Genomic DNA, 25,378 nt, shown 5'->3' on the forward strand with positions numbered 1-25,378 from the left:
CATGAAGGATGTGTTTATGCATTTTCTAGCCATTGCTATACAGAAATGATACTGGGCAATTAGTAAATTCTAATTTGATGGCAAATTTCCTCAGGGTGTTCTGTGACTAGCACCATCTATACACTATGACAATATTTTCTTTTTAATCCTTATACATTTCTTTACTGTTCTGCCAAAGCCCTCCAGAGCAACGCTCAATAGAAATTAAGAGTAGCAACCATTGTCTGTTCACAAAATATCCCAACATGGTATATAACAATTCCTTACCAATCTCCCTTGCATACTCTACTTCAGTCACTTTCTATAATGGAATGGCTAGTTTCATTTGTTAAAGCTGGGAAGCTGAGCTCAAGGAAATCAGGTGGGGTGTTGTCAGAGAACAGTTTATACCCTCCCAAGTGAACTATGCTGGGCTGGGCAGCCTCTCAACAATGTTGATATCTCAACCATCACCTGCTGTTTGGCAGGCTAGATTCTAAACCTACACCCTATCTCTAACTCTACTGGGCTGTTTTTTCTTAGGTGAACAGGCTCTGAAATCCTTACAAAAACCCTAAGTACCCAAAGAACACAAAACACATGAAAACATTTATATGGTCTCTCTTTTTTTTACACTAACAGAAGACACTTACCTTCCCCAAACTCCTCCTGGTCATTATCAAAATCACATTAGTAGTTATTTAACCAATACTGACCTTTTAACTTACATAATATGCATAAATATTTTACATACCACCAGTAGTTTTCCATTGCACTCTCTAACAACAAGTTATTTTCATAAACCTTCAGCATTGTTTGGGCTAATGCTAACAAATTTGAATATGAATACTTATAATCAAAGTGTAGTGAACTCTTTCTTCCAGCTCTTTCTTGGGTGACAGAACCAATTTAGATGACTTTCCAAGAGTTGCTCAACCTCTTATTTTCTCACTTTACCCAGTCTACTAAACGCAATTCAATTCCTTCTATGAGTACATTCTGGTGAAGGGCGAGTACATTCTGGTGAAGGGCACCGCCACTTACACTTACCACACAGCAGGACCCCTGAAATGTGCCATGCCAGCTCACCTCCACAACTGCAGTTTCCCTGGGAGGACTCTTAAAGCTGACTGAACTGATCTGGAATAGTCTTCTGAACAGCAGTCATTTTCAGCTAAGTGTCTAATTATTCCACCAAATAGGTCAAAGAACACCTAACTGAAGATCAGTAAGGAATAGCGAAAAAGTGTCAAGATAACAAAATGACATTTTTTACCATTTCCATGTTCTTGAGCAGCTTTACCAAATGTATTACACTGTTGTCATTGCTACCAAATCAGAAGCCAAGATGATAATTAGCATACTAGACTCCAAGGCAGACAAGACACTTTTGAATGACAGGCTGAAATCATTCTACCACAGTGAGAGAACTAAGTGGAGCAAGACTTGAAACCAATCTGTGCTAGAGCATGTCCTTTCCCTAAGATTACCACTACACCAGAGGAACACACATGAAACAAACTACAGTTCTTCCATTGTTATAAAGCACTCCTAACAGATGAGCTAATCCTTACTCAGAGGACCTACTTTTTAATTTTTACTGTGAACCCACAAAAGGGTTACAGATCTTTAAATCCTTTGAAGAAAGGTGCTTAACCATTACACCACACCTCCACCTTTTTTTTGAGACAGGGTTTTGCTAATTTGCTGAGGCAGACTTTCAACTTGCCACCTTCCTGTAGTCTTGGGTGAGCTGCTGGGATTACAGGCTTGAGCCACCATGCCAGGCAGGATTTAAGACAATTTTCTCTAAGGGAATTAACAGTAAAAGACTTAACTGAAACTAGACAGAGGTATACACAAAGACAATTATTTAAGACCTTTATTAACAGGTGCTTGCAGTTTGTTGACTTTTTTGAAAAAATCAAGTTGTAAACTTTTATTACAAATTAAAAATGAAGTTCTTAAAAATCTCAACTTGACCAGATATGAAACAATTTAAAAACCTTTAAAGGTGTATTGAGAAAAACCAGGCTTTTTTAAAAAACACGTTTGCCATTACCAAAAAGAGACATCTTTAGGTAAAAATAATAAAACCCCATGCTGCATAGATAATGCAGATAGTTCTAGTTATCTGGTCAACGGGCAAAAAGCAAGCACTTAAGGTCTTCAGCTCCAATCTTTTGTTCATTTCTTATTGCTGGAATTTCATATTCACTTCTTCTTGTTGGATGTCTAAACTGCAAAGAAAAAAAGATTACCATGTACAATTCACTGCAACATTAAATGCATCAAATTTCCTAGATCAAAGAAGGACAATGTAAGGGAAATAGAAATAAATTTCATTGGGTTTACCTAAGATAGTGACTTACAATCAGAGTAGATGTAGCCATGTGATTAAGAATGGAAGTTACTTGTGGGTTCTGGATGACTTTTGGCCATCCGGAAACAAAGGAAAAACTGTAAAGTACCATGGGCTGAAAAATGGGAATTCCAGAGCCAAAGAGACAATTACATGTCTCTAGATATAAAAATAAAAAACTAAATACAAAAGAATCCCTTAATTTTGGAATTTAAGAGTAAGAAAAAAGTGAGACATTAATTTACAGTAACAAAAACATAAATGTATCCTTTTTAAAAATCTGGCAGAGAATTATTAACCTCATGAGCATTTTAAATAAAGGACAAGTCACTCAAGGAGTCAATTCCTGCTTTTAGAAAGACCTCCCATCCTTCGTAACAAAAAGAAACCAATTAACAATTATAAATGATTAAAAATGATGCCAATGTTGCCAACTTTCTACAAATACCGTTATTTCCCATTATCATCTAAGGTTATTTCTAGTAGCTATACCACTTTTTAAAAAAGGAAGCATAAATAACACAATATAATTAACCTACTTCTCAGAGTAAGGTTAGCAAGACTTTCCTCAGTTTACTGGTGAAATCACAGCATTCTGTAAAGTTGACAAAAGGCTCTAATATTCAAAACACACAATGCAAAGACAGGTCTCCCGGTGTCTGAATTGAGAATTTGAGAATTGGATGAGAGACCAAATAGGGCTGATTCACAACACTCTAAAATGGAATATTTAAGTAATTTTAAGATTAGAGTGATGATACTGCATAAAATGGTTTATCTTACCCGATAAACTTCTTTTTTTTCCCCTTGAATTCATAAAGACAGCATAGATACTACTCATGACTGCCACACTCAGGCCAGAGGGCCCTGTGGGCTTACTTACCCGGACGATGGTAGAGATGGTAAGCCGGCATTTACTCAGCCCCGCCCTGCTCAGCCTCGGGAGCGGACGAATTCTCAGCTGGTGGATCGGCTGCTTTTGTCTCTTTGCCATCTTGTGGTTTAGGGTTTTCTGGGCGTCTGCGTCGGTAATTGAAGTTGCGGCGGTACCGACGTTGAGGTGGCTGCTGACCTTGGGTCTCATCTCCTTGATTTTCTTTATCCTCTTCATTGCCATCCTCTCTAGGCTGTCTTTGGCGAGGAGGGCCCCTGTAATGAACATTTTGAAAATTTTGAAAGGACAAAAACCTCTTTTTAACAACCCATCCAGTGATTAATACTTTGTTCAATTATAATGATCTGGACATTCTCTTGATCAAAGTGGTCTGCAGGTAGTTTTGCAAAAAATACAAACTTGGTTCGTATTTCACAAACTGAGTATGATTTAGTACAAAGGGATGATGGTGTTAAAAACAACAAAGATAAGTATTTAAAACAGGCTTTACAACATTATGATCCATTTCAAAATAACCAGAAATCCAAAGGATCCCAACACATAGAAGTGATGAGTGTTTTATCATTATGCACTATATATACATTAAAACATTGCCTTGTACTGCTAATTTGTATAAATGTTGATTAAAATATAATTTGATAGACTAGCAAACTTTTGACCAGTCTCATCTATCACAAAATTAAGCATGAACTAGCTAATAGTGGCACAGCACCATCACCGTTTTAACAGATTTAAAAATGAACTTTATGGTAAACTTTGAAAGCAGGTTACTATAACCCATTACAAATAAACACTTGCCAAAAGGGTAGAAAATAAGACCGAAGAAAAGACACGCCCCTTCATACAAATGAGTTCACAGCAATGATTAGTCAATTTGGAAGTTCTTCTAAATTACCAAGGTCTGTATCTTAGAGACTATCCACAAAAACTTGTGATTATGTGACTTATTTTAATATCCACAAAAAATGTGGAAACAATTAAAATGTCTATCAACTGAGGCACTAAAACTATGGAACACCCATACACTGCAATGTGATGGGACATAAAAGGAATCAGGTACTAACATTTGCTGTAACATTAAAAACCATAAGAACATGTGCTTAGTGAAAGCAGCCAGAAACAAAAAGCCACACATACATGGAATGAGCAGAATGAGTAAATCTACTGATTGAAAGTGGATTTAAAAAGTCAGAGTTGCATGCTTTTTAAGAAATGTAGTTCAAATGATACACTCCAGCAATACATTATCCTCAATACCTTAAAATGGAAGAATGACTTTTCTATCAAAGAAAAAGATATCTTTTTCTTTCTTTTTTGCTGGTGATTAGAAATGACAGAAAAATAATGATGTATTCTTGAATTTTCCTACCTACACTCACAGCACTCCAAAAAGCCCCAGGACCATCAAGATAATGGCTTTAATTAATTTATCATTGCAGACAATATTTTTAACCTCCACATTCTCCAAAGTTTTCACCTACTCATCTCAACCCTTTCCATCTCATAAAAGCCTTTTCTAACTACTATTAGGTCAATCAAACTTCAGTAAAAATTTCTCTGTTGTCCTCTGCTGACCAAGTGGTAACTGTCCTAATCTTACTAATGCGGGTTTCTTCTTTTTGTTTTGAAAGGAAATTGAACCCAGGGATGTTTCACCACTGTGCTATATATCCCCCCCAAGTCACTGAGGCATCATGATGGTTTTTATGTAACTTCCAGTTTCTTTCTGAAAATTGCATGCTTTTAACCTTAGTCTCTTTTCTACCTCCTCTGCCCACTATAGTCCCGAGTGACAGTTGCCAATAATCTGTTTTTATATTGCTGACATGCTGCTTTCTACCCGAGTTTTCTCAATTTCAAACATGACTTCCCTTTCCTACTTTTTCTAGTTCATTCCCATTTTCCCATTCTTAATTTTCATTAGAACCTATAATTCAGGGACCCTGTTAAGTCATCCCCCTTTAATATTTTCCATTTCTTCTTTATCCAAATACAAAATCCGTCATTAATCACATGACCAGTCCCTATCAATGTCTTCATGTGAATAAATCAATGCCAGATATCCACTCTTCCCCATCCCAGCCTGTTGCTTAAATGTCTGGACAAGTATGACCAAACTAGATGGACTCACTTCAAATCTGTAATTGCTACTCTTAAGAATTTCCTATCTGTTCTCCTTCTAGAGATATTTTCACAATATTGTCCCTCACAACCTTTCTTTCTTCCTTTACATTCAACTTTTAAAATTTTCTTTGTCTATTGCACCTTCCAGCCTATTAATGCTCTTATTTCTCTTAACAAGCCCTTTTCATCTCATATGGTTTCCTTCCAATCCTATTTGTCTCCTTTCCAACAAAACTCTTGCTAGGGTCCCTGTCTTATTCAATTTGCTCTCAAACCCACACCAACCAGTACTTCATGCCACAGCTTCATGCATTCCATTCAGGCATGGTACATTTGGGAAAAACAAAAAAACCCCACAAATCACTTCCTGCTAGGTTGGAAAGCCCTACCCATATTCATTCGATAACTTCATTGCACACTTTAAAGCAAAATGTGTTATGGAGTAAATTATCTGTCACTATCAAATATTTTATTTTATACCTTGAAAATGAGACTATTAATCTGAACTAAACCAAAAGTAAAGACCTTTGTACTGAAGATTTTTTTTGAATGTTTCCAGAATTCAACCAAATACAATAAACCTGAAGTATTCTACACTGAAAATATCTGCACAATTTTTTTAAGGATAACAATGAAAGAAGACAAACTTTAAGTAGTTTTACAGTGTAACTAACAAGCAAACCAAAGACTCTGCAGTTAGAACACATGAACTAATAATGTATAGACTTAAACCACTTGACAGAAAGAACTCATCTATCTTAAAAATTCACCAGGTTGCTAACACAATTACCTGGCAAAGCAGTGAATTAGAAATCTTTGTAAACCAGCCAGCATCCCAGTTCACTTAAATTAGAAACTCAGGAAAGAACATACATCAATGTAAATAATGGCTGTTAATGCAAAATTGAATATGCTCCAAATTCATATTTGATGTATATATTGTGTAACCTCAACTAGGTTCCCTGGGTTCCAAAGCTTTAACCCTTACAGCAATGCCACACTGTTCCATCCTACTATCCCTGTTGATATTGGGAACATAGCCTCAAAGTGTATGAAAGCCAGTTTGAAAATACGTTCAGCTCATGGAGCTTTTCCAATTTCTCTTACTGTTCATTTTTCAAGTATGCCATGGTTCAAGGTCAGATAATCCTAATGCTTACCTTTCCTCCCTCCCTAGTAGGGAGGTTTAAAAGATATGTGGTTTAAAACTACTGTCTTACCTGTTTAAGAACAGAAAATTTGAAATTCCACACCCTCATTTAAAAAAATATGTATAAAGTAGACCTCATCTACACAAGCTGTTTTTAACCAGTGCCAGCAAAGAAGATGCAAAGAACACATTCTCAAAGATAATTGACTTCAGGTTCCCCTCTTAAGGCATCTGATGAAAGAAAATGTAAGTGTTAACAGGTAAATGACTCAAACAGACTGCAGGAGAAGCATGATGCCACTGCTGAGTTGTAACATACAGTTAAAAAATTTAAGAGAAACAGGTTAATATGGGCTGTACCTGCGGAATCGTGGTCTATAACCCCGATACATATTCTGTCTCACTGGTCTACCTTGTTCTCCTGCACCCTGGTTGTCAGCACCCTGAAAAAAGACAACAGCAATCAAACCTCCCGGGATCAGTAACTTTTTTTTTTCCGGATCAGTAACATTAAGAATAAAAACTATATCAGACAAATCCAATCTCTGATAGTAAGAGTTAATTAAAAAAAAAAAAAAAAAAAAAAAAAAAAAAAAAAAAAATCATCTAGTTAAGTATAAACACATTGTTAATTCTTTTGGTTACTCAGGATGGAAAGGGCTTTTCATATGAATAGTAAGCAATATAGGTTAACCAGAAAATGGTTAACATGATCATGTCAAAAAGTATTATGTCCTGTTGATCCTTTTTCTTTTTGGTGAAACTTACCTCCATCACTTCTCCCTGCACAGGAGGGTTGGAATACTGTGGTCGACGCCCATAGGGTCTCCGCATGTAGTAAGGTGGGAACCTTCGCCTGCGGTAGGGCCGGCGTTGTTGGGCCTGGCCTTCGGGAGCACTCTCCGATCCCTCATTCTTTTCCCCACTCTCACTGTTCTGATAATTCTGCTGGTAATTGCGTGGAGGACCCCTACGACGTGGGTAGCGTCTATAATGGTTACGGTCTGCTGCGTATTTACTGCCTTGAACTGGAACTCCACCAGGGCCTGTAACATTTGCTGCCTCCGCACCCTACAAAAGCCATTATATATTGATAGTGACAGAGGAAATCAGAATATTTTAACAAACTTCACACAAACCCAGGAAAACAAGAAAACAAGGGCAGGGGGTGTTGTCTGTGTGGGCAGGGGTGCATAGAAATGACTAAATATCAGCTCCTCACTCTTCGAAGAGACTGCCCTCTAACTGCAGCCAACACATTAGGCTTGATGCACCTGTGTTCATGTGGTCACCTGAACACATCCATCCACATTAGAGCCACCATCCTAATGGATGAGATCTCCAAAATATTTCCATACTGAAGTCAAACCTTTACACAAAAAGCATCCTCACCTTTTCTCCTTCAACAACATCAAACTCCACAGTCTCTCCATCTCCTACACTGCGAAGGTACTTCCTGGGGTTATTCTTCTTTATGGCAGTCTAGTAATATCACATTCCAAAAATAGATTAACAGGGGAGAATAACGTGCTTTTTCATTTAAAATGTACCAGAGTCAATATTATTTTAGCTTGGATATACACTTAACTTATAATTTGCTTTACATAAGACCAAACTGTCAATAAATGCAGGAAAGCAGGGACTAATGCTACCCCCACCTCAACCAAAATACTCCAATCATCCAAAGCCCCAGCATTTTAACCACTATTTACAAAACTAAAGTAATTTAACACTCAAGACAGACACAACAATATTATGTATATTTTTAAATGCTTTTTACAAAAAAAAAGCATTATATATCTTGGAACGGCTATCCATCTATCCCCCAAAGACTGCACTTAATAGTAGAAGCTAGCCCCACACATGGCCAGTTTAGATGACAGGCGAGTTTAGTTTTACATGCTTCAAAGTTGACCAAACCAACTTTGTCCCTGTGTTACCATATCAAACTCAATTACAGATGTCAACCAAAATCCCTTCCAACCTATCTACTACCATGGAAATGCATTTCACATGTATTAACTATGCCACTCTTTATATTTTCTGACTGCATGGGAATGTTGGTTATTACTTCCCCAGAATTCAATAAATCTTACATTATAGCTTTAAAAATTAGTTGATTTGCCCAAGGTCACACAGCTAGTAAGTGGCAGAGTGGGGACTTTTCTAAATCCAGGTCTTGGGACTCCAAATCCCATGTTCATTCCACATCACAGCAGTATCCATTACAGGATCACTCATGCATTTCCATTCCAGAGGAGGCAGGACAACCAACAAATCTGAGGCCAGTTAAGCTCCGTTGCCCAGAACTGCATCTCCTTGATACACCACTAAGACCTGAGCAGCCAAAGTCCCAAGAAACAACTACATGTTGAAACCACTTCCAAAATAAAGAGGAAAGCATATTGGTGACACATTGTGGGTCAACACAACTGGGTAAATTAAAGTCAAAATAATTGATCTCATCTGTCATCTAAACTGTCACATAGTTTTCATACCTTTCATATATAGCCAACTCTCAATTACCTGCAGTCATAGGGGATAGTAGAAGTACGGATAATTAAAAATCCCCAAACTCTTTAATGAACATCTTTTTTTGGGGGGGTGGGGGGTGTCTTTTTTTTTTTTTTTCCCAACTGGGGGTCAAACCCAGGGCTTTGCGAATGCATGGCAGACGCTTTGCCACTGAGCTACATCCCAACCCTTTAATAAACATCTTTATCCCCTTCACACCAAGACTGAAAAGCCTTGTTACCACTGTTCCTAAATCTGCACATTCTTTTGAAAATGCAGAAGGAACAGGTCAAGAGTTGTCTTCACAAACAAGAACACCATTTTTAAAAACAAACATCTGCTTTAAAACATTTTGTGAGCAGTCCTGAATTTACATTTAGAATTTAAATGTTTCCATACTTACATTTGACCCTTGGATTATCTGATAGGGTTTTGGATGTACTAGAAATTGATCTGGTTTCCCCCTTGACTGTCAAATGAATGCTGTATAAGACACTTCAGAGCTATAAATCACCAACCTATGACAGCTCTTCCTAAGAAGCATGCTGCCATCCAAGCTCATATCTGCCTGAATAAAGGTATGGGTATGGAAATGATTTTAGATCTTTCAATTTCTGGATTAGTATAAAAAAAGTAGTTAAAATTTCTTAAAATAATTTAATACAATCTGATATTCCAACAGTCTTAGTGAAAAAACTGCATAGCACAGAAGTACACATACACAAACGTGCTGTTCCTACCCATTTCATACCTGTGAGGATGAGTAAGTCCAATGGAGCCTATAACATACTTAAGTTTGAGATATTAGCATTCACTTGGCAGTGGCTTACTTTAGCAATAATCTCAATTCCTCAATGTTTGAACATTTTCCAACATTTTCCTTATATAATACTCAAGGAGAAAATTCAGCATGTAGCCCCTTTCCTTTACTAATTTTCTCCTCCCAAAACACCAGTAGCCAACACACAATTACTTAATTACCATCTTTGCTACACTGCCTTTCATTTAACCTTAAGCTATTAGTGAGAATTTAAATTTTTTTCCAAAGCTAGCCAGCTCTCCAAGATTAAAAGCAAATTAAAAAACCCTATTTCATTAAAAATGCTTCAGAATATATGGAGCTATGCTAGTTTGCTCGTTTTCTACCATCCTCTTCAGATAACCGTATTGTGCAGTTCTGCCCTGTTATGATTTGTCCTATAACAGAGGCAGGCCTAACAGCATTTCAAAATGTGTTGCCAACGTTTCTGTGTATTTATAGTAACACTATTAATTTAAGTTTAGATTCATGGAGGCTGTTTGCTCATGCAGAATTAGGAATGAAAATTTAGTGCAATTAAGTTGAGCAGATTCAACATTTTAAAAAGCTACAGCTATTAACAAAATTCCAATTGGAAATACCTATTTTAATTAAGTGGACTTCAATATGTTTTGATGTACACATTTAAGCATGCTATTACTCTTCAGGTAGGAAGGAACTAAACAAACTGGTGGTTGGACTTAACCTTGTGCAAGGAACAAGAGTTGAGAAGACATCCACCCTTTTCTTCTCCTAAGCCTTGAGTCAGAAGTGCAATATCTATATACACAAGCACTCACCTGGTGTACAAATACATCTTCCTTGGTGTCATTCCTGTAAGACAAAACCAAGTTGAACAAGTTAAAAAATAAAATATATTTTGAACTGCCAGAGGTTAAGAATATTCCTGGTCATTGATATACTTTCCCCTGCCCCACAAACACTTTCTGACTGACTGCCAATGAGTTACCAGAAATTTGAAAAAAGCAGACACCTAAGTTCGCTTTAAAGACTAAGCAGTTGAAAACAACTGTAACCTCACCACCTTTAGGAGCATAAGCAAAACTAGTCTAAGATTTCAAAGTGTGACCAAGGGAATCATAATCAAGGTAGAAGTGACAAACATATTGTTACTCCTTACCCTACTCGACTTTAACAGTGTTGCAGCATACCCCACCCTCACCTCTAGAATATATTTACTAACAACAGGAGTGCTTTTGATTTTTTCACTCAATCCTCAATCATTTCCTATTAACCATTTTCAAGCCCCAAATTTCCTTGAGGTCATAAAAATGACCGCAACAAACTTCCCTAAAACATATAACATAAGGAGTGATCCCTTTAGGTGACAGTGAAAGGTCAATGCTGGTTTATCAAATGTAATAAATTTACCACTCTGGCTTGGGATGTTGTTGGTGGGGGAAAGGATAAAGGAGTATACGCGATCTCTCTGTATACTTTCGGTTTATTTTTGCTGTGAATCTAAAACTTAAAAAAAAAAAAAAAAAAAAGCTAAAAAAAGTACAACTGATATCCACACCACCACTCAATGCCCAACACTGAACTATATAAAAGACAGATGAATGAGACTATATTGTTCAATATCACACACCAACCCCCACTTTCGGGAAGTGACTAGGGACTCAAATCTATGAGTGCTCTACTGAGTTATATCCTCATCCCTCCTGCCTTTTAAAGTAACTGTGATTTCTGGCATGTGTCATATGCCTGGCTAAATGGATACCATTTTATAGCTATCACTGGTCTAGTAAAATCTGCCAAACAAATATATGGTTGAAATATTTGTTTTAGAACTAAATTGTAAGAAAGATGCCACATGTAAAATTAAAGTCATAGGTATGGGTAAATGCAACAAATTCAATGGAGGCCAAATTCAGATTGGCTACATGGGAGGAAAAATAGAAGCCAAATCAACCTACAGATAGGAGCCAAAGTCTTTTAGTTAGAAGAATGTGACATGATTAAAAATTATTGGAGGGCTGGGGTTGTGGCTCAGTGGTATAGCGCTTGCCTAGCATGCGTGAGGCACTGGGTTCAATAATCTTTAGCATCACATAAAAAACCATGCAAAATAAGGGCATCATCTCCATCTACAACTAAAAATTAAAAACAATTTACTGGATAAAATGTGAATATGAGCAATTAGTCACATAAGTCCTGGACTAAGGGTTCATGTACGAGGAAGGTGTTTTGGATATCCTTCTTTAAGCAAGAACTGGAGAAAATACTATTAGGTACTAAACTGGATAAATTATATTCCATGTCAAAACAAACCCCAACATTATGTGTAACTATAATGCACCAATAAAAATTTATAAGTTGGCAAACTTTGTATATAACTGGATGCCACATGAGAAAATGATGTTCTCTTTAGTTTTGAGATTGGTTATCAAGATGACATCAGAAATGAGAACTGCTGCCAGGTATGGTGGTGCACATCTATAATTCCAGTAACTTGGGAGGATCATAAAACAGGATGAGGCAGGAGAATCCCAAGTTGCAGGCCAGCCTCAGACACTTAGTAAGACCCTGTCTCAAAATAAAAATAGAAAGGGCTGGGGAAGTGGCCCAATGGTTAAGCAACCCTGGGTTCTATCCCAGGTACAAAAAAAGAAATGAGAAAAGGTGGAAGTGAAACATTTCCGACCTTTACTAACCTACCCCATCCTCCTCACTGTCAGTAGGTCAGAAAGAGAAAAGGCTTATAGAAGCTCTAGTATTTAATGACCACAGAATAAAGGCTTACTATCAGAACTAGACTGCTGGCTTCCTGGTGATCTATGGACCAACACAGTCAAAATTTAATTTGGACCTTAAAAGTTTTAGCTTGGATTATCACAACGTTAAGAAAATGTTTATTCATGGGATCAGAATAATCTTAAAACGTTTAAAACCAAACCAGGTATGCTGCCCAAACTATTCAAGACAAGTGACTGAAAATGCATATTAGGAATACCCAGGTAAGGCTGGAGGCAGCAGCACATGTCTTGGGAGGCTAAAGCAGAAGGATCTCAAGTTCGAAGCTAGCCTCAGCAATTTTGCAAGGCCCTAAGCAACTCAGTAAGACCCTGTTTCTAAATAAAATATTTTAAAAAAGGATTTGGTATGTGGCTCAGTGTTAAGCATCCTTGGGTTCATTCTCCCAGTACCCCCTGCCCCAAAAAAGAGAGAATACCTAGGGAATTGGTAGCTGGTCATAATGTAAATCTGTCCATAGTTCCACAAGCACCACAGAAACAGATTAGAACTATCTTAATCACAACATGACTATTTCAAATTCTAGACCTCAAGGGAAAAGAAGTGGTAGAGATAGAAAGGTTGGCAAGGTCTAAAACAGTGATTCAAAAGGGATGTAACACTGGCCCTAAAGGACATTTAAAGTTGGCACAAATTAGGGCATTAATGGGGTCTACGAATGTTACATAAAAATAGTATTCTACTGGACTTTCGTTTAAGAAAATTATCTCAGCCTCAAAGGTAGCCCTTTTATACTTTCTTAAGTGTTTGAAATTCAGTTAAAAAAAAAAAAAAAAAGCAATTTCCATGGAGAACTTTTTGTTACTGATAATGACAGAACACCATGACCAAGGTTTATCTGAATTTTAGGGAAAAACCTGACAGTTCAGAAAACAGTTTCAGCCAAGATAAAATACCATAGTTTGACACAGCTCCAGGTTATCAAACCTCTGCAAAATAAGATGGTGCTGAGATAAGTTACATCTGGTTACTTACTGTCCTGGGAAAAATCCCTTTTATAGACATGGCCTTCCAAGTGAGTTTTAAATGTCTCCTTTATTGCTGTTTTTAGGTTAATGATGTATGTTGACTAAATTTACAAATAAACTTGTTTATCTACGAGTCAAAACAAAACTATGGCTTGGACATACTAAACTGATATAGTTACAACTTAAGACTGTCCCAGTCTTAAGTGCCCCTGGGTCCGATCCTAAAAGGTGGGGACGGGGGCGGCCAGAGATGTTTGAGGCCAAAGCAGAAGAATCACATGTGAGGCCAGCCTGAGCAAAAACACAGGGAGACCCTGCCTCAAAATTCTAAATCCCCAAGGAAACACACAAACCAAAATGGCTGATTTAATAAGTATCCTTGTTACTGATGTAATGGGGGAAGAGATGGAGACATTCCTAGTGCTCTCTTACCTTTGGTGGTACATCCTGAAAACTCAAGAATATAGTTCTATCTTTATCATACTTTACTGAGTGGAGGTATATACAGACAAGGAAGACTAGTTTATGAGCTCCTTTCTCTTCAGTGGACTGCCAGTAAGTCACTGAAAACCAGGACTGTAGGAGCATGATACTCAATTACATCTCCCACCTTTTTTTTTTTTTGGGAGGGGGGGTGTTTATTGGAATGTACCCAGATATACTTTACCAATGAATTACACTCCCCGCCCTTGGGCCCACCTATTATTTGTTGTATCCTAGCAAGCTCCGCTACTCCTATACTACCCAATTTACCCAGATTGATAAGGGTTCTTAAACGCAAACACAACTCAAATTAAAACTACACTATTGCCTTAAATGAGACCCACTGTATGGGTTGATTCATAACAATGCTGTTACCTTGTTGCACACTTCCATACCAAGCTATTAAAATACCTTAATTCCCCTGTGCAAATTAATTTATAATCCCATGGTAATAAAAACAAATTCCAGATTTTAACATCTACATGTTCACAAACTAAAGCATTCAGACACCAATTTCCAAGTACTGCAGATCGCCTTAAGATCACAGTCACTATTTAGGTCTTCATTTGTTCCCTATGAAAGAAACATTCTCACATCTAGCAGACACACGTTTCCAGGCACAATCCACCACCATTACCTCTTAGGCTAGACTACAAATGCTTCCAAGGGAAGAACTGGAGGTAGGCAGCTAACTATTGCCTCAGTACTAGGAAAAAGAAGTTAATATACTTGTTGCCGCTTCTAGATTTTTAAATCAAATGATTTTACTTTGAGGGGAGACAGAAGGAACCATTACAAGATGACAGCATATCCTGTTCCAAGTCACAAATCAGTGACCTGGTAAACATGGACAACTTCTGCCCAGCTCAAGATCACTGATATAACCAACACAAATCAGTCCTGAAGTCCCCAACATACATATCAATGTTGTTTGTACTAAAGTCCCAGATGGGGGGGGGGAACCAATCCCCTACATAGCCCTTCCTTAGTAGCACACTAATAATGTTTTTCTGCCTTCCCTGGTGTCTTAACAGTTTTTAGTTATATTATGGACTATAAACAATTTACAGGGCTCAGAAACAGACCTACTAGGATGGAGTTTTGTTGGTGCCATCTCTCTGAAGGTCTACAAACTTTTACTATGAACTATGAATCAAGAATTTTAGTCACCAGGCATGGTGCTGTACACCTGTAATTTCAGCTACTTGGAGGCTGAGACAGAAGGGCCACAAGTTCAGGGCCAGACTCAGCAAATTTAGTGAGGCCCTAAGCAACTTAGTGGTTAAACACCTCTGGGTTCAACAGCTGGTACCAGAAAGAAAACTCCAGGCCCTACTTCCTAATTTCTTTAGGCAACCTCATAATACCCATCTGTTTTTTCCTTTTTTTTCGGGGGTGGGGGTGGGGTAACTAGGTGAACCCAGGTGTGCTCTACCTCTGACCTCTATCCTCAACCTCAGGTGCTCACTGAAGTTTAATCTTAGGGTCTAAGTTGCCCAGGCTGATCTGCAATCCTCCTGCCTCAGCCTCCCAAGTCACTAGGATTATATATAGGTATGAGTGAACATGCCCAGCCAGGTAATACTGATTCTCACCTCACAGATCATATAAAAACAAAAGATCCAGAAGTGAAATAAGTTCAATATTCTTTCCTGTAATTCCTTAACTTACTAGTAAGAAATTCCTTTAATTTGTAATGCTAACCTACATGCTAAACTAGAACTTTTAACAATCCCAAACTTCATGAAATCTAGTAAAATGCAGAAAGTTTTCCAACATCTGAGGAACAAGCAGTCAGCACAAAGGAGTTCCAGTGACAAGTTAGAGATCATGCAAGAGGTCTTTCAATAGCTAAGAATAGCTAACCCTTCTAAGAAATTACCTGTAACTATGTGGATAACCATCAAATTGAAGTTGACCAGAGTCTATTTTCAGACACACTATAATAGCAGTTGGTGTACACAAACTCCAGAGAAAAACTGAGTTCAAATCCTGTCTCACTAGCTATGTTTATGGGGAAAGTTAAAAAAACCTCTTTGTACCTCAAGCCGACTACCTAACCGTCAAAAGATTTGGGGATTAAATGAATTAGTTAATTTTAAGCACTTATACTGACCCTGGTGTCAACTGTCAGCCACATCTATTATTACCAACGTCAAAGTGTGAAGGAAGTCATTAGATACACGTGGAACCCCCAACTCAGACTAAAACTGACCACCCTAAGTTTTATTGTAGAGAAAAGCTAAGACTCCCTAAACCATGGAAAATAAGTACACACCTAGAGGTCATTGAATGAAGGCAGTCAGCTACAAGACACAACCAAGTGTGACACACTGGTAAAAAAAAAAAAGAACAAACACAGATCCCCCCTAAAGGTGGTAGTAATAGTTAGGTGGGTTTATCTATGTGGAAATACAGGGCCCTAAGGCTAAATGAAGTTCACATCTTAAAAATATGACAACCTGGATTGTATTGGTATTATCTCGTGAATTTTTAAATGCTAGCAATTCTGATTAAAAAAATACTGCGGTCCTCAAACATTAACCAGCAGGTTAACAGCTCGTGATCTCTGCTCTACTTGATTTCCTCTGCTCCAAATTTCTCCCTATCTCAAAACTTAATAATGACAAATATAGGTATTTAAAGTGCACTGGAGGGAAAAAAAAAAAAAAAAAAAATCCTCATTCTGGTTACTAAAATGCATGTCCCATTAAATAGGGTGTTACTGATTCATGGTAATCATGAATTTGGTGAATACAGATCAATCTTAAAAAGCTAAAAAAAAAAAAAAAAAAAAAAAAAGGCTGGGCACAGTGGTGCACACTTGTAATCCCAACAGCAAGGGAGGCTAAGGCAGGAGGATCACAAATTCAATGCCAGCCACAACAAAAAGCAAGGCTCCAAACAACTCAGTGAGAACCTGTTGAAATAAAATACAAACTAGGGCTTGGGATATGGCTCAGTGGTTGACCGGCCCTGAGTTCAATCCCCAGTACCAACATAAATAAATAAATAAATAAGGTAAAAAAAATATATAGGAATTTGGGGAGGAGCACTAATTAACTAGTCAGGTGGTTCAATTTGTATTTTGCCAACATACCACACAAGAGAAATTCAATGAATTTATTCTTCAGAATTCCTAGATTACATGTCTAAATAATTAAAAAAATATATTTTTTTCCTGCTTTTCTTTGGCAGTGGTCTGAACCTAGGAGTGCTATGTCTGGACTATATACCCCCAGTCCTTTTTAAAAGTCTTAATTTGAGATAAGGTCTAAGTTGTCTAGGTTTGTTTTGAACTTGTGATCCTCCTGCTCAGCCTCAAGTAGGATTTTTCTGGTATCACCATGCCTGGCACAATTTTACTACTTTAAAAGTTCTATAAGCTACAAGGATTTTAAGTTTGAGGCTAACCTCAGTAACTTGGCATGACCCTGCCTCAAAATAAAAGGGCTAGGGATGTGGCTCAGTGGTTAAGTGCCCCTGGGTTTAATCCCAGATACCACAACCAAACAAACACCATCAGAAAGAGAGAGAGAGAAAAAAAGAATTATTCCAAAAGGCCATAACAATTCATAGGTGACAACTTAGGCTGGAACAAACATTTACAATGAAAAGCATTGTAAAGGAAAAAAATTTACACAAAACCCCTATATTTTAATTATAAAACATCTAGCGAATCTAGAATAGGATACCCAGGGAATTCCAAGTCTAACCACCCTAAACACTGCATCCTCTCCCTTTACATAGAAAGGGCAGATCTGTTTTCCCCAGCTCAGTCTGTGATCTGTTCTACTACAACATATAGAACTGATCCCTATTTCATTAAGGCAAACCTCCCCTGTTTGATTGGAATCATTTACAGTATCTTAAAAAGTTCCAATCATTAACACTACTAATTTAGAAACAATACACATTCTAATCAGTGAATTTAACAAAATAGTTCAGGTCAGGATAGTTCACACAAAGGATCATCAAAAGCCAATTTACACTTAACTGGTCCTGAAGGATGAGCAATTGAGTTGATCAAAGTCAGAACAGAATATTCAATGAACAGTATCTCACAGAATATAATATAAAGAGCCATAGTATAAAAATGGATAAAAACTGATAACCTAAAATTAGGTGATAATCTATGTACATTTAACAGAACGCACAAAAATGAAATTTCTTAAATACAAAATACAAAAACTACAATTTATTCACTGCAAATTATAGTCCCCTTTAACATGCATACAAGAGATCTGACTGCACTGGGTCAACAGCTTAAAGCAGTAGTTTTAAAGGTATGGTGAACAGACCATTCTCACCAACACCTGGTATTCTTGTTAAAATTGTATCAGAACTAATGAACCCAAAGCTCAAGAGGATATCTCAGGGATTTTCATTTTCAACTCCCTTGAATGGAAAACCACAGGTTTAAGGATAGACAAGCAATGAGAATCAGTAGGGCATGAATATCAAATAAAATAATGAATAAACCCAAAGATCAGTTAAAAAGTAATCAGCAAACCAATTATACAAAAAGCATTCCTTTCACTCCTCATTAGTAACCCAGTATACAAAAATTGATGAAAGATGCAGCTTTGGTCAGGGAGGCAAACAATTCAAGGCAGAAAATCCTAAAAATTTCGAAAAACCAAAACGTTTCCCAATAACTGAAAAATATGGCAGAACAAATCATCAAATGCCTATAATCTCTTGCTTTGACTGTTTCCACAATACTGCATAGTTGATTAATGCACGTTTTTACATCAGTCAATTATGTCTGTCTCTAAAAGCCTGGTTGCCCATTTCACAAACATTCTGTTACCCGTAAGCATTCTTTCAAACATCTCGTTGGTTAACACCTTCTAAAGTAAAGATGTAAGAAAAGAAAACGCTGAAATGGCGCCAAGTACCACAGCTGTACGGCCAAGATTGCTACTGGCACTCGCGGTGCTCTACACCCATGCAACTGCACTACTAGCCTTGGCAGCCATCTTGGAAATGATGCCCGGCTCACAAGGGAGCCGACGCAGAGTGCAGTGAGTGAACTGCAGTTACCACCGCGGTCGCTACAGATAATTCTAAGGGTGAATCTAAAGACTTAGCTAGCAGCTTTGCCTTAAAAAGGAACGATATTAAGTTACCAGGGACTTAGGACCACTTTAATAAAACTACAGTCAGAGCTTAAAAAATTCTATTCAATCAGCAGGATTGTGACACAAGGAAGTAGTAGAAATAAAAATTGAGGAAGGAAAAGGACCCCCCCCCCATTTACTCTACAGGCAAACAATACCAGTTTTCTCTGATCAAAGTAGTACTAACAGAAAACTCACTCGAGGTATTAAAAGAGATTAGAAACAGTAAACAAAGGCAATGTAACCTTATGGTAAGAATGACAAAAATTTCGTCTTTGACTTGTCAAATCACGTTACTCCAAAAGGTTAACAACATTTTGTTTTGTTTTAATTACAGGATCACATCCTCAAATCTCAATTTCAGTAACGTATAAAAAGACAAGTATGAAAACATGTTGGCCTGCAGTTTCCCCAAACTGTTAAGATATGGCTCATTCACTACGCTTTCCTTAAACTGCTTTGTGCCATAACGAAGTCTTTGAGGTTCGTTTTAGATTGATATCTGGCTGCAAAACAAAGATCAGCTCTATATACACAAATCCCTTTTACTCATCAAGGAAAACAAAATATTACTCTACACCCGAAGAAGCAACCGCCATTGAAAACGCGGCCGGGTACCTGCAACATGCTTAACTGAGCCCCTAGCCCCGGAGAACCTAAGGACTGAGCGACAAACATACAGCAACCGGAATGGAGCTTCAGACGCGCATCTCACCTGTTGATGAAACCATATCCGTTTCTTACATTGAACCATTTTACTGTTCCCAAAACCTTCGTTGCTGGAAAACAAAGCAAAACAACCCTCGATTACCAGCTACCCTTGTAACTCGGCCGGGCTTCGGCATCTAGCCCCTTGCAGCTCTCGGGCACCTGACAGCCTTTTCTCTTCCCATCCCAACAACAGGCCCGCGCGGGGACCCCAAAGCCTCCCTCGCCGTACACGTGGGTGGGCTCGAAGCCGTGGGGCGCCGCAGGGCAGGCCCGGGGCGCGGGCCCAAGATGGGTGTGTACGCAGGCCGCGGGCGGGGAGCACGTGAGGGAAGGGGAAGCCGCCCGGCCCACTCCAGCCTGCGTAGGCGGCGCGCCGCGCCCTCCGAGCACACGCGGAAGGGAGCTGGGTGGGGGGAACCGAACAACGGAGTGCGGGCCGAGCGCACGAGGGCGGCCGGTCTGCCCGCGGGCGCGCGAGAAGGGACCTGCCGCACACGCGGCCGGTAGCGCGCGGGCGCAGGGGGAGGGGCGCGCGGTCCGCGGGGTCCGCAGGGGGCGCGGAGGCGGCGTGCGCGCGCATACCGGGCACGCGGTACAGGCGAGTCCCGGCCCGGGAGGGCGAGTGGGGCCGGGGGGGAGGGGCGGCCGCGCGCCAGGAGTCGGGAGTCGGTCTCGCCGGCCGCGCGCTCCGTCTCGCCCCGTGCCGGCTAACGGTTCCGCGGCCAGACTTCCCCGTGGCCCCACCCCCGTCCCCGTCCAGCCCTCACCGATGACCTTCTTGTCCCCGCCGGCAGGCGCCGCCGATGTAAGGCCGCCCGGGCCGCCGCTCCCTGCGCCGCTGCCCGTGGTGCCGGGCTTGGTGTCGGCAGCGCTGAGGGCGGGGGCGGCGGGGGGGGCGGCGGGCGGCTGCTGGGTCTCGGCCTCGCTGCTCATGGTTGCGGTGATGGTGACTGGGGCCGGCTGCGGCAGCTGCGGCTCCTCCCGGGGTGTGATGGTAACTAGGCCGGCGGCGGCGGTGGGGCTGCTCAGGGCTCTCTGGGGTCCGCTCTCCGCTCCCGCTACCGATCGAACTAGCGAGAATGGCGGGACAGGCGGGATAAGCCCTGAGATCGACCCGCCCTAAGCATTGTTCATTGGCCATCGGTCCTGTCAATCTCGCCACCTGACCCGAAATCCTGACTTCTATTGGCTAAACCTTTATCACTCCTTCACTCTCATTGGCCTTTAGGCGGCTAATTCGGCCGACCTACAACCGTTCCAGCCTCCGCCGCCATAGAGACCGGAACTAGAATTAGAGTAGTCACCACGAGAACCATAGAGTACCCGAGAGGACGGGCAGAGAGAACGTGACTTTCACGAGGCTGCTACCGGGTAGGTGCGCTGCGTGTTCAGGGTTCTGTCCAGTTTGAAGAAATGGCATTATGAAACACCTGGACCGATATCACCTGGCCTGACCTAAGGCTTGGAAAGGGGCCAAATGTCTTAGACCCTTACGAAGAGAAGGCTTCCCTTCTTGCTCCGAGGCCTTTATCGCGGGATTGAACCGTCTTCTTGTCTTTAAGAGCTGCGTCCTCACCACACAGCCCCGGGTTTCTGGAACTGACTTAAACGGATGCTCTTGATAAGCTTGTGCTTTTGGCGGTGCAGTCACCTTGGAGGGACCACGCAGGCGCTAAGGCCGCCCCGGCTCTGCATATATAGTAGGAGCGGTGTACTCCGAGGGGACCTGCCTTCCAATCCATTTTACCAGACCTATAAGGAATGTGTCTCCCTTAAGCATTCACGTCTTTTTGTACTATCCACAAATCAGATTTAATTTCAACTCATGCTTTTTGTACACGGTTGACTTTTTTTTTTTTTTTGCATTTTTATTCCTGCAACGCCTTGTGAAGGATTACTGTACATATTTTACAAGCGGTAAAATTGAGGCAGCCACCTGATGTTGCTGAAGTCCACTCCCATTCATTCCTTACTAAGCGTCTGCTATTGATTGGGGATGTAATCCTTTGCGAGTCAGTTCCTGCCTTCTGATGGAGGCAGAAATTTAAACATCTAACACTCCAGAGTGGCAAAAGAACATAGCATTTTGAGAGTGGAAGCAGAAAAAAGGTGGAGTGCTGACTTCAGGCAAAGGGAGGTTTATGCAAAGTCTTGGAGCCAAAAGAGATGGGGCCCCGGGAAGTACAAATAAAGTAATTCAATAAACTAGAATGAAACATTGGGTTACAGAAGTGAATAGGGTCAATTTCAAATTAATTTGAAATCCTCAAATCAAGAGTTAGAAGGGCAATTTTAGAGTTAAATGGGGAGTGGCATTTGAGAATAGATTGTAGAGGCAAGGAATGGAAGTAGGGAAATCAATTAGGTGGCTAGTGTAGTAGTCTTTACCCATCAATTCCATCTATGCCTGTCCAATCCACCTCATAAAGGCCTCCCTACATCAGTTCTAAAATCTGAACATCAATCCAGTCTCTTCATCCTTCCTGCCACTATTCTAGAACAGCACCATCTTTTGCTTAGACCAAGAGTAGGCAAACTTTTTCTATAAGGGTCAGTGTATGTATATATGTATGCTTGTATTTTGCGGTGCTGGGGATCTAATGCATGGCCTTGCACATGCTAATCAAGCACTTGACCACTGAGCTACACCCCTAGCCACAAATAGTAAATATTTAAAGCTTTGTGGGATACTAGGTTCTAACTACTCAACTTCAGAGCCTGAAAGTAGCCATTAAGTAAGCCTCTGTTACATGCCACTATGTTACTTTCAATTATTTAAACGTTTAAAAACCATTCATATTCTTGGAATGATTCACACAAAAACAGTAAGATCTGGCTGCCAGCAGTTGTTTCCTGACCCTTGACTTAGAGCATTGTTTGTGGCCTCCTAACCAGGATCAGTCTCTCTACCTCTTTCTTGTAGTACTGGGGATTGGACCCAGGGCCTTCTCTATGCCAGGCGCACACCCTACTGCTGTGCTACATCCCCAGTCCTTTGTATTTTGAGACATGGTTTCACTAAGTTACCCAGGCCGACTTTGAATTTGAGATTTTCCTGCCTTAGCCACTGGAATAGCTGGGATTATAGATGTACACCACTACATTCAGCTACCTCTTCCTTATTCTAATATTTCCCACTACAGCCAATGTTCTTTGGAAAACTTGATCATGACACTATCTTAAAAATCTTCCAGTGACTACCATTGTCCTTAGGATAGTCCAAATTCTTGACATGGTTTGCAGGGCTCTGTATGACTTCTCTAAACTTACCCCTCTCCCCCACTCTTCTTTCACATTCCTTGTCCAAACTTCCAGGAGCTTTTTTAGTCATTTACTCCTTTGGACTATCACATACTGTTCTCTGTAACACTTCCTTTTTCCTCTTCTCGTTTGCTTGTTTTTTCACCCTTTAGCTCGACTCACATATTACTAGGTTAGGAGTCCCTCCCACCCCAGAACATTGTACTGCTCCAATTAAATCTTCCCCACCAAACTGTAAATCCCTTGTGCTAGCCTACTGCCTAACACATAATACTTTAATAATATGTTAAATGACATGGTGTAGAAAATAAATCAAAGAAGGTGATGGAAGCAGAAAAGTCACCTTGACAGCTGGGGATATGTGCATATGTTTGCCTAGTGTACACAGGGCCCTGGGTTCCATCCTGGTATAGGGGTGGGGGAAAAAAAAACCCATCTGGGAAGCTGTGCCACTAATCCAGGTGGGACATTGCTTTCAGGAATGACGTGTATGGAGAAAAACAGGTGGATTCTAAACCTGTTATTCATCTATTGCAGCTCCAGATAATTTTTGAAAATTAAAAGGAATATCTTTCCTCAAGAGGACATTTAAAGGCATGCCTTGTAGGCTTAAGAGCTTTTCCCCAAAGTTGAGTTACAGAGATACTTACAAAAGCAGCACTCCTAAGAAGTGAGAAACTAACCTATGTAACTGCTTTGAAGGGATGGCTTCTCAAGCAGAAAAAAAATTCTGTAACATGTCTTTAAAATGTTTCTTAGAATGCAAATCAAAACTACACTAAGATTCCATCTCACCCCAATTAGAATGGCGATTATCAAGAATACAAGCAACAATAGGTGTTGGCGAGGATGTGGGGAGAAAGGTACACTCATACATTGCTGGTGGGGCTGCAAATTAGTGCAGCCACTCTGGAAAGCAGTGTGGAGATTCCTCAGAAAACTTGGAATGGAACCACCATTTGACCCAGCTATCCCACTCCTTGGCCTATACCCAAAGGACTTAAAAGCAGCATACTACAGAGATACAGCCACATCAATGTTCACAGCTGCTCAATTCACAATAGCCAGACTGTGGAACTAACCTAGATGTCCTTCAATTGATGAATGGATAAAGAAACTATGGTATATATATACAATGGAATATTACTCAGCTATAAAGAATAATAAAATTATGGCACCTGCAGGCAAATGGATGAAATTGGAGAATATCACGCTAAATGAGATAAGCCAATCTCAAAAATCCAAAGGACGAATGATCTCACTGATAAGCGGATGATGACACATAATGGGGGGTGGGAGGGGAGCAAGAAGGGAGGAAGAAGGGACTGTATAGAGGGAAAAGAGGGGTGGGAGGGGTGGGGAGAAGGAAAAAACAATAGAATGAATCAAACATCATTTCCCTATGTAAATGTATGATCACACAAACGGTATGCTGTTACTCCATGTACAAACAGAAACAACATGTATCCCATTTGTTTACAATAAAAATAAATAAAAAAAATGTTTCTTAGAAAAGCATCATACTTACTCATCCAGTTACTTCATTTACCTCTCTTCATACTCAATGAGCTGACATGAAGATGAGCTGTTAAGAAACTAGTTTCCCTGTAGCCACACTGCAGAGATGGTACTGAAATGCCATAGGACCAACAGTTATGTTGGAATTCATCTATGGTCCCAAACTGGGAACTCTCACTCCAGAGTTCTGCAGTCCCCCTTGCCACCCTGGGAGCTCACACTATTCAGCCATGCAGTGACCACACTACACACAATTCCAGCTGACTGCTGATGTATGGGCAAAATAACTTTCACCTTGTTCCCCACCTCTAACAGACTCCTTCTTCCCCATCCTAATGTCCTGGCTAATTCCAAAAATCTGTCAATACTTACCTCAGATCTCACCTCTTCCAAGAAATCATTTTTTGACCTATTCTCCTCACCTCACCTCTCCATTTTACTCACATTTTACCTGCCATACACCCATTTCAGCCCCCCAGGGATTCAATGTAGGAGTGCTCTACCATTGAGCTATACCCTGTCCTTTTTTTATTTTTCATTTTGAGAAAAGATCTCAGTAAGTGGTTAAAGATCTCACAAAGTTGCTAAGGCTAACCTCGAACTTGCAATCCTGCCTCAACTTCCTGAGTCACTGGGATAACAGGTATGCACCATCATGCCTGGCCATCACAATCTTTTAAAAACAATACACATGCACATACACAAAAACCAAA

General features: G+C 40.0%; 1 protein-coding gene across 2 annotated transcripts; it reads right to left on the reverse strand.

Annotated features, from left to right (window-relative positions):
* Window positions 1–1,843: 1,843 nt before the first annotated feature.
* On the reverse strand, window positions 1,844–20,967 carry Ybx1 (Y-box binding protein 1). Of its 2 annotated transcripts, XM_047563827.1 has the most exons (8): window positions 20,654–20,966; window positions 19,891–19,954; window positions 10,624–10,657; window positions 7,903–7,992; window positions 7,279–7,581; window positions 6,871–6,953; window positions 3,225–3,490; window positions 1,844–2,219 (listed from the first exon to the last, which is right to left on the reverse strand). In XM_047563827.1, exons 1-7 carry the CDS (start codon window positions 20,817–20,819, stop codon window positions 3,256–3,258), a joined length of 975 nt encoding a protein of 324 aa, XP_047419783.1. In that variant the 5' UTR covers window positions 20,820–20,966; the 3' UTR covers window positions 1,844–2,219; window positions 3,225–3,255. The 2 variants fall into 2 exon arrangements, with proteins under 2 accessions (XP_047419783.1, XP_047419792.1); XM_047563836.1 differs by lacking the exon at window positions 7,903–7,992 and having other exon boundaries at window positions 20,654–20,967.
* Between the last annotated feature and the right edge of the window lie 4,411 nt (window positions 20,968–25,378).

The sequence above is a fragment of the Sciurus carolinensis genome, chromosome 1 (genome assembly GCF_902686445.1).
Source record: "Sciurus carolinensis chromosome 1, mSciCar1.2, whole genome shotgun sequence".
In the NCBI taxonomy this organism is placed as follows: domain Eukaryota; kingdom Metazoa; phylum Chordata; class Mammalia; order Rodentia; family Sciuridae; genus Sciurus; species Sciurus carolinensis.

Excerpts from the sequence above, each read along its gene's own strand:
- Ybx1 (XM_047563827.1), bottom strand. The coding sequence starts at position 20,819 with ATGAGCAGCGAGGCCGAGACCCAGCAGCCGCCCGCCGCCCCCCCCGCC. Across the intron at positions 7,582-7,902 it reads ATGTTGTTGAAGGAGAAAAG|GGTGCGGAGGCAGCAAATGT; the intron begins GTGAGGATGCTT and ends TGGCTTTTGTAG. Across the intron at positions 6,954-7,278 it reads TGCAGGGAGAAGTGATGGAG|GGTGCTGACAACCAGGGTGC; the intron begins GTAAGTTTCACC and ends GTCTTTTTTCAG.